The sequence below is a fragment of the Dipodomys spectabilis genome, unplaced genomic scaffold (assembly GCF_019054845.1).
Source record: "Dipodomys spectabilis isolate Male_0828 unplaced genomic scaffold, ASM1905484v1 ptg000094l, whole genome shotgun sequence".
Taxonomy (NCBI): Eukaryota; Metazoa; Chordata; class Mammalia; order Rodentia; family Heteromyidae; genus Dipodomys; species Dipodomys spectabilis.
Window position 1 is genome coordinate 1,395,045 of NW_024870771.1, and position 10,510 is coordinate 1,405,554.

The window sequence follows — 10,510 nt, forward strand, 5'->3', positions numbered from 1 at the left end:
ACATTTCATCTGTGAGTTTTTTTTTAATTAATTAATTAATTTTTTTTTATTGTGAAAATACTGTACAGAGGGGTTACAATTACATGGGCAAGATAGTGAGTACATTTCTTTCAAGCATTGTAGCCTCCTCCTTTGTTTACCCTTCCCATCCCTTGCCATCCTCCCTCCCCCCCCCACTCAATCCTCCCCTCCCCAAGTTGTAAAGTTCGTTTTTGACATGACAACTTGTACTTCTCATTGTTGCAACAGGTCCACCTGTATCCTTATTTAAACGACTTGTTTTTCCCCTTCCCCTCCACAAATTATACCGACATCAAATACAGTAAAAGCAGGGGTTATACTGTGGGGGAATCTGTGAGTTTTTTGCTGTTGTTTTGTTTTACTTTCTTTATGTTTGCTGTTCAATTTTTGAAGTTTGTTTGAAGTTTGTATAGATATATATATGTATATATGTTCATTGATTACAAGATTGTTGTTTTAATTACAGGCTTACTCATATTTTATCTTCTGTTTTACCCTACATATTTCACTGTTTTGTGTTTTATGTTTATGATTTGATTTTTATTTAAGATATATGGTTTAAGCTTTGAATCATTATCTTGTAATTAGTTCCAGTCTCAGTTCTTAAATAAAAAAAAGAATATATTCTCTTCATTGAATATACTTGATGTATTTATTAAAGTCTAGTTGTCAGTATTTTTAGAGGTCAATTCCTGGCTAACTTTGCCCTATGTTCTGTTATTGATTGATGTGTGCATTGATGTGCCAATACCACACTGACTTTATTATTACAGCTTTACAGTAAGCTAAAATAAGTAGAATAGTGAGTTACCTGATTTTCTTCACTCTTCTGTGCCTTTGATATTTTCTGAGTAATTTTAGAAAGAATTTCTTGATATATAGAAAAATATCTGCTAAGAATTTAATTAGGATTGTGCCAAAGTTTTAGATTAAGTTGGGAAAAATTGTATCTTAAATGTATTGAGACTTCTTCCCTATGGACCTTGTTAATGTTTTCAAATCTCAAAATTTCACTAAGCTATCCTTAGGACATATAGAAAAAACATCCTCTTTTTCAGCTCTGTATTATACATTGTTATTAAGATACTGCTTATTGCTTATCTTTTACTAATGAGAGATATAGTTTGAAATTTTTTGCAATTTCTTTTCTAATTGAATTAAATTGCATATTTTTCTCTAAGGCTTTCATTTAAGGAGAATGTTTGTTTTTAAAAGCAGTCTAGCAATGGACATAGAAAAGCAACATGAAAAACTGATGAATAATGACAAATTTAGATAGAAATCATCTATAGAATGTGTGGAGCACTCCAAATTTATTTTCTTGTTTTCTCTCTCTCTCTGTATGTGTGTGTGTGTGTGTGTGTGTGTGTGTGTGTGTGTGTGTGTGTACAGTATAAGGGTTTGAATTTGGGGCCTAGGTACTGTCCCTTAGCATTTTTGCTCAAGGTTGGTGCTCTACCACTTGAGCCACACTTTACTTCCAGATTTCTGTGTTTAGTTGGAGAAAAGAGTTTTCTGGGCTTTCTTGCTCAGAGTGGCTTTGAACCATGATATATAGATCTCAGCCTCCTGAGTAGTTAGGACGATAGGAGTCAGCCCCTGGCAACCAGTTTCAAATATTTTGATTACATACCAGAACAGTAGTTGGCAATGGCATATGGTATGTCACTATGGCAAAGTCACACCCATGCCTCACTCCTACTTGCTGATCTGGTGATAATAAGCTGTTATTTTATAGATTTTAGAAGGTGGATTTTTGGATAAACCAAAAGATCAATAAAAATTTTCCATATTAATAGCCAAGAATGCACTGGTCAACTTAAATGAGTATCCTAATGTTAAATAAACATTTATCTTGCCCATGGATACATGGAATGTAACTCTATATTAATTAAAAGATGCAATCACAAATCCAGACACAACATTATTACTATGGTATCATTGTGGCACAATTACAAAAAAAAATATAAGAATATCATTAGACTATGTATGCAGCAGACAAACACACAAGGATTTCATTTCCCCCCTGTAGCTTTAGTCAAGCAATCAAGCTAAACTAGTACAGACTTCCTAGTGCTCTACCCTGTCTGATGAGAAACATTTAAACAGTTCTTGACTCTGTCTTCCTGAAAGAGCATACTGAGTTGCTGTCTTCCCTAAAGAACATACTGACTTGAAATTTGAGACAAGTGAAAATACCTGAGTTTAGGTTGGAACACAAATTAGGAAAATGAGAGAAGTGGTCAGAATGAAGGCTAAAAATAAGAAAGAAATTTAAGGTATTTAGTTGCTACAAATCACCAATGAATCAGCCTTGTGATATAGCTGCCAGATTTGAAATTAAAAGAAGAAGCCTGTTGGAGAGTTTCCTGAAGCATTAATTTATAAAACACCTTCATCTCATTTTGTCATAACATGAACTAAAGTCATGAAATTTAAGTAACTTGTTCCAACTCATAAATACATTGCTATAACTGGAAATGGGACCAGCTGTGACTCCAGAGGCTGCATGATCTCTCCTTTGCTTAAATGTGAATAAATGAGGAAATTCAGAATCACAACACAGGACACATTGAAGACTGTAAGAACTATATAGAAAATGGGAAGACTAGAATGTCATGATTGCATGACTCCAACACATGATGACACAATAGTGATACAAAAGATAATATGAAAGCAAGTGAATGGAACTTAAAGCCAGCAAGATGTATGTTAAAGTGTAAACATCTAGAGAATTAAGGGGGTTACTAAGAAATAAGATTTTTAACAACAAATGTTTGTTTCTCAAGTAAAGACGATTTTCCAACAGATTTATTGTCATCATCATCATATTATGCATACAATAACTATTTTTATTGTCATACTTTAATTGTACTAGGGAGCAGGGTGTATTAGGATATTTCTACACATGTAATCAATGCATCACAATCACCTCACTGTCTTTCCTACTCTCCTCCATTCCACTCCCCTTTGTTAAAATATTTTCAACCATTTTCATTGTTTTATTTTCATATATGCACACAGACTTCATCAATACTATTTATAAATATTTATCCTCATTCATACTCTTACTGATGCCTAGCCCAACAGAGGCTATTTTATTTCCCTGTCACTTGGTATGAATAGCAAGTGATTTTATTATGATATTTCAGACTCACATATATCGTTTTGCACAGAATAATCCTCTTTATTGCTCTCTCTTCCATTGCCCCATCCAATCCCCTATTCAACAGATTTTATTAATAGGGAATTTAAAAAATTGTAAAGTGTCTTTGCCAGATGATATTATACTCTGGCCTTCAGAGTATTTTTGATTTTATAATATCCTGGAAGTACACACTTAATAGAGAGGATATCTATATCAACCCATGGATATTTTGTTCTGACTTCTTCCCTTAAGCCAAACTCTCCAAAAGATATAATAATAATTGAAAGAAAGTCCACTTTGGCTTCAGGATGCAGATTCGACTTAACTATTCGAGTGCATCATTGTCCACGATCATTGTCCCATGAGATGATGCATGATATGATTTAGGTAAGTGCAACATGTTACTCACCTCAAAACGTGCCTCATATCCTGCTTCCCCTAGGACTAAATAACAGCTTGTCGTTAGACTAATCATACTCTGCTCTGAGGTCACCTGGCCCTGCTTCTTTCCATTACTGACTGGCTGAATGACCCTGATCAAATTTCAGCTGTCTCATGGGTGTGTGGAATGGTACTACCAGTCTTCCAATCTAATTTACCGTGGGAATATAATGTGACTCAGGAGTGATCTATTGGAGTGACAACAATGCACAGGAGACAGTGAACTCCAGAGCACATTGTTCACAGCAGAAGAAACATCAAGGCCCATAATTTAACAGCCAACCTAGAGAACAAAATAGTAAATTTCTATCTTATAATCTGAAATATGCATACATACGTATGGATTGCATGTGGTAATTAAAGTACTTATTGGAGAGCGGTATGTTGAAGTTTTCTAAGGATTTTTAATGACGGGACTATCTCATGTAGATACAATACTACTGGTAGACTCCTAGATATTTGTAGAGAGATATTGAACAGAGTGTAAGAATGTAAACAATTATGTTAAAGGCATAGGTTATTTACATGTGTTATTTCACTAATCCTCATGATAACCAAAATATTAATTACAATTTTCTCCAATCTACACAGAAGAAAAATTTATTTTAAAGAAAAAGATTTTCCAACTCAGCTTATGTTATTTGAGGTGCAAATTGGCACAATTGAATTTTAATTTTAATACAGAAATCAATACAGTGTTTAAATATATATGTTTTTAACAATCAAATGTTTAAAATAGTAGTCATAATGTCATGGTAAAATGGTCATAGCAGATAACTGCAACAAAATACTGTGGAGACATAACCTATGAAGAAGCTATTTGGGAAGAAAATGCAATTTTGAATAGCACATTTTTTCTCACTTAAACCCAGCTCTCTAAGGATAGTGTGATGATTTTCTTACCACTCATAGCAGTAGAACTGAAGTGGAGGAAGGATAAGGAAGGCATAATAAAAATACAGTAGGAATATCATGTGAAAAAAAATGGTATCAGGCAATCCTTTTATAGAAAGCAAAGGAAATAGGTGCCATTCACCAGGAAGTCCCTGAAAACACCAAGGAATTGTTTTCACCAGTATATAACCTACAGCTGAAGATACTACCAGATGTAATTTTAGGACCACTGGAACTGGGACATACCTGCATTACCCTAGATGCTTAGGAGTTTCCATTTGACATATGTGCAGGCTAAGTCTAATCATTTCTTTAACCTCCTAGTTGTTAAACCATCACTTTAATTAAATGAAATTTTGAAAATCAAATCTATCAAATTTTGACAGTGTTTTTTCTTTATAATAATCACTATCACAGACTGAGACTTTCTGTTCCTATCACTGTCTTAATCACTATTCATTTTGTATTAATAATATGAATTAATTCTCATTTAGTAATGCTAATCCTGTGACATAGCTACTATTATTATCTTCTGTTCATAGATAAGTGAATTGAGGCTCACAGTACTAAACCAGAACTAATCAACATTATTACTCAGAACAACCATCCTGAAATTTAACAACTTCAAAACATCAATAATTTCTCTTGTTTACAATTGCACCAGTGAGAGATTGGTGGTCTCTATTTGTTCCCTCATAAATTGTACTGGATCCTGTGTGGTGAGGAGCAGTACCCCAATGTCTAGAGCATCATCTGAAGTGTTTAAATGGCTGTGGCTGGGTGTAAGAGCTGGGATAACCCATGTGACTGGTGTCTCATTTAATTAAGGTCACCACAAGACTAGGAGCTGTCTCTATATAATTCTTTTATAGTAACGTGTCTAGAAGATGTGTTTATCATGTCACTTCTTGACTCTGTTAACTAATATCTCATTGGCTACCAAAGTCTCATGAGTTCTATCACCTTAGGAAAGGGGTCAATACAGTCAAGGAAACAAATAATGTATATGTTTAATGGATGATGAGAACCATCACAATGATCATTTTGTTTAGTTGGACTTCTTGTATACAGATGTATGGGAGGGGTATGTGTATCATGTAAAAATAGAGAGAATAAAATTTCTAAGTATAGAATGTCTGTTTCTAAGGATTGAAACCACGTCTGTTGTAACCTACCATTTACATGTAAATAAATGAGAACCATTGTAGAAAAAGAGGCAAGCTGAAGACACCAATTATTGGCATGGCTTAACCAAAGAATAGAGAAGTACCAAAATCCAACAGAGAAGTTGTAACAAAAAATGTGCAATGTATGATATTATTGAAGAACATGAAAATAGATGGAGTGAATGAAACCTAAGAAAAGATAAGAAGAGTCAACCATGGAGGGAATTTCTTTGGAGTATTTTATTGAGAATCCACCTGCAATGCTACCTGGCTTGGAGTGGGAAGACACTGTGTGCTTCTATTGCCAGCCTCATATTCTTCCAATTATCCTGTTTGCTTATTTCTATAGCTCTATCTTGGAGTATTTATTTTGGACTATGAGGTTTTAAAGAGTAAAAGAACGGTCATTTTACATACAGAGTAAAATCAAAATAATATATAACCCTTCTCTTCATTGGGAGAATCAACATGTGTATAGCACCTGCTACACAGCATGTTTTATATCATTTTTGCAGCTTAACGAACAAAATTTTGCAGTTTAACAATCTTAAAAGAAAACTTTCAGGTGGTTGTGCCTTTAAACTTTTTCTTTTTGATTAAGATGAGGAAAATAAATGTGAAGATGACTAAATTACCACTTACTATTGACATGCTCTTTTTGTTCTGTTCTTTAGTTCAATCAAGCTCAATCCTACTGAAAGGAAGGATACTGTGTTAGAAGTCCACTGAGATTTGAAAGTTGGCTCAAACATTTACTCTGAGATATTTCTGACATGATATCACCTCTCTGACTGCATATACTTTGCAAATTAAAGATTGAGCAATATTTTCCTACATGTCCTTTAGTTCCAAAATTGTTTCTAACGTTCATGAAAATTTCAAAATGAACACCATTCATTGAAGTGCCATCTAGTGTTCATTTATATTATTTGATAGTACTCAATCAAAATAGAAAATAATTTAAAAGAACATCAAAACCTACAAGAAATAAACAGTGACTATTTACTGGAAGTACACCTCACTGTAGATTTTATTCATCTATTTTTATAATGCTTATAAAGTAAGCATTTAAAATATCAAAATTATTGCTCTCAATGAATGGTCATAGAATGCTGCCTAGAGAAATAGACACTACCTGCAATACAATTGAGAATATTATACTTTCACATCTCATATTCACAATAAAAGGACTAAGTGGTCCCATTACATTTCTATGTAATTAGTGTTACATACATTTTAACCTCAAGTAGTTACATGTATTTGAATAGTAACCAGCACTATTGTATTTGAACTGTGTAATTACACACTGCATCACTCAATGGCACAAAATGTGTAATTATGAAGTTCTCCAAAATATCAGGAAACACATGTGTATATGGAGTGGGAGAATTACAATGAGACTATGTGGCCTGTGCCTTCCCACTCCTTATTTCAGTAACCACTTAACTTCCTAAACTGTGTAATTAAGCATGGAGCTAGGTTGGAAGACAAAGTGCATCTAATATATTAACAGCATCTCTTATTCATAAACAGCTAACAAGTATTCACCCAGTTCACATCAATGGATTTCCTTGCACATAATGGAAGTAATTTTGCACTCCCCATGTAAACACAGTTATATTTTGTTCTTAAGAAAAGATTCTAAAAATATTTTTTACCAACAACTCAAAATGCCTGGAGTTGGTATTATATATATTTTTCCAACTTCACAAAACACAATGTCTCAGAGGAGTTTAGTGGATGAAGTATGCTCAGCAGAGAAGGATCACCACCCAGGCAGAACTGGAAGCTGGATTGCTTTCTTGCTTTCTCTATAGATAGGAAATTGTAAAGAGACTTTCTGAATGAGATGGCCAAATATGTGGTTTTCAAGTAATTCTGAGGACACAAGATTTTTCATTTAAGTTAGTTTAGAAATTTTTTGATTTTGGGGGCTGGGAAGGTGGCTCAGTGGTAGAGTACTTGCCTTGCATGCATGAGGCCCTGGGTTCGATTCCTCAGTCCCACATAAACAAAATGAAAAAAGCTGGAAGTAACGCTGTGGCTCAAGTGGTAGAGCACTAGCCTTGAGCTGAAGAGCTGAGGGACAGTGCCCAGGCCCAGAGTTCAGGCCCCACGACTGGACCCCCCCCCCCCAAAAAAAAAAAGAATTTTTTTTACTTTGGGAAGCAAACTGTCTTAGAAATGTACATGAAAATAAGGTCCATTTCTGGATTTTCAATTCTACTCCATTGGTCCTGAGGTCTGTTCTTGTGCCAGTATCAAGCTGTTTTGATTACTATGGCTTTGTAGGAGAGTTTGAAAGTTGGTATTGATATTCCTCCAGCACTGTTCTTTTTGTTAAGGATTGTTTTTGCTATTCGGGGTCTTTTATTGTTCCATATGAATTTTTGGATTGCCTCTTCTATTTCCTTGAAGAATGAGGTTAGAATATTGATAGATATTGCATTGAATTTGTAGCCATCTAATATTCAATAAGGGAGCTAAAAAAGTAGAATGGAAGAAAGACAGCCTCTTCAGTAAATGGTGGTGGCAAAATTGGTTAATCACTTGTAGAAAACTAAAGCTAGATCCTTATATATCACCCTGCACCAGAATTCACTGAAAATGGATCAAAGATATCAGAACCAAAGCGGACACTCTGAAAACATTCAAGGATGAAATAGGAGAAACCCTAGGTCTCCTTGGCACAGGCCGAAATTTTCTTAATAGAGACCCAGAAACACAACAAATCAAAGAAAGGTTGGACAAATGGGATTGCATGAAATTGCAGAGCTTCCGCATGGCAAAGTACATAGCTAGCAAGACCAATAGAAAGCCCATAGACTGGGAGAAGATCTTCACTAGCCATACAACAGACAAGGGTCTCATATCTAAAATATACCTGGAACTCAAAAAATTAAATCCCCCAACAACAAATTCTCAAAGAAACAATTGCCCAATAAATAAGTGGGCTAAAGACTTAAAGAGAAACTTCTCTGAAGAGGAAAGAAGGTTAGCCAATAGACACATGAAGAAATGCTCAGCCTCCGTAGCCATAAATGCAAATCAAAACACCATTGAGATACTATTTCACCTCAGTTAGAATGGCTATAATCAAGAACTCTAATAACAACAGATGCTGGAGGGAATGTGAACAGAAGGGAATCCTACTGCATTGTTGGTGGGAGTGTAAATTTGTTCAACCACTTTGGAAAGCAGTATAGAGCTCCCCTATAACCCAGCAATCCCACTTTTGGGCATTTACCCAAATTATCGCAAACTAGACCATATTAAAGCTACCAGCACAACTATGCTTACTGCAGCATTATTTACCATAGCGAAGATATGGAATCAACCCAAATGCCCCTCAGAAGATGAATGGATCAAGAAAATGTAGTATATATACACAATGGAATTCTATGCCTCCATCAGAAAGAATGACATTGCTCCATTTGTTAAGAAATAGAAAGACTTGGGAAAAATTCTATTAAGTGAAGTAAGCCAGGCCCAAAGAAACACAGGTCCCATGGTTTCTCTTATTTGCTAGTATATGTCTGAGTCAAGCAGAAAAGGTCAGGTAAGTTTAAGTTAAGCGAAATGAACCCCAAGATAAGGACTCAAATGGTTTTTCTTTCTTGCAATTGTTTCTAACATATTTATAAGATGATTTCTTTGGAAGGCCGCGACCGGGAAGTGAGGCGGCGGCTTGCAGCAGACGGCGCGACACCATGGAGGGTGGCGGGGGAAGTGGCAACAAGACCACCGGAGGGCTGGCCAGCTTCTTTGGAGCCAGTGGGGCCGGCTACTCGCAGCGGATTTGGCCAGCGTGCCGTTAACTGGTATGAACCCTCTATCTCCTTATTTAAATGTGGATCCACGATATCTGGTTCAGGACACCGATGAGTTTATTTTACCTACTGGAGCCAATAAAACCCAGGGCAGATTTGAACTAGCCTTCTTTACTATTGGAGGATGTTGCATGACAGGGGCTGCATTTGGAGCAGTGAATGGTCTTCGTCTAGGATTGAAGGAAACCCAGAACATGGCCTGGTCCAAACCAAGAAACATACAGATTTTGAATATGGTAACTAGGCAAGGAGCACTTTGGGCTAATACTTTAGGTTCTCTAGCTTTGCTCTATAGTGCATTTGGTGTTATTATTGAGAAATCTCGAGGAGCAGAAGATGACCTGAGCACAGTAGCAGCTGGAACTTTGACAGGCATGTTGTACAAATGTACAGGTGGCCTTCGAGGGGTAGCATGAGGTGGACTGGCAGGACTAACACTTACCAGCCTCTATGCACAATATAACAACTGGGAGCACATGAAAGGCTCCTTGCTCCAATCACTCTGAAGATTTTTGCCACCTCGGAAATGGAGGACACTTCAGTAATCTTTCAAATCAATTAAGTCAGTCTGGAGTTAAGTGCCCTCTTCTACCTACAAGTACTTTCAAAAATTGGAGGTTGTGATTTGCTGTGGTGAAGATCATGAATGGTTGACCAGGACTGGCATTCCTTTCCCTTAATGAACTGAAGCCAAAATCCTTTGGTAGCTCACTCAGTAATGTGGTTCTCCTTTGGAGATGATCTTGGACCTGTCCTCTCTTCCTACCCTCTGAACTGGAAAACCACTCCCAGAATTCAGGTCCTGCTTATTGTCAATATTTTATAACCAAGTGTATTTAATCATCTGAAACTGTAATGCTGCCCATGTTCCAAATAAAGGGTGAGAATAGAACCAAAGTCATAACTCCAATCTAAACACAGTTGATATCTGTTTAAAAAAAATTCTTTCCTAGATATAAGGTGAAAGTTAAAAGTTACTCTTGAGCCAGGCACTGGTGGCTCATGCCTGT

The 10,510-nt window shown here is 36.0% G+C and overlaps 1 protein-coding gene across 1 annotated transcript; it reads left to right on the plus strand.

Annotated features, from left to right (window-relative positions):
- Nucleotides 1-9,353: 9,353 nt before the first annotated feature.
- On the plus strand, nucleotides 9,354-9,989 carry LOC122112417 (mitochondrial import inner membrane translocase subunit Tim23-like). The gene is given in 2 exon segments (XM_042685206.1): nucleotides 9,354-9,459; nucleotides 9,462-9,989. Coding segments are annotated over 2 exon segments (534 nt in total). The 5' UTR covers nucleotides 9,354-9,380; the 3' UTR covers nucleotides 9,917-9,989.
- Nucleotides 9,990-10,510: the final 521 nt, after the last annotated feature.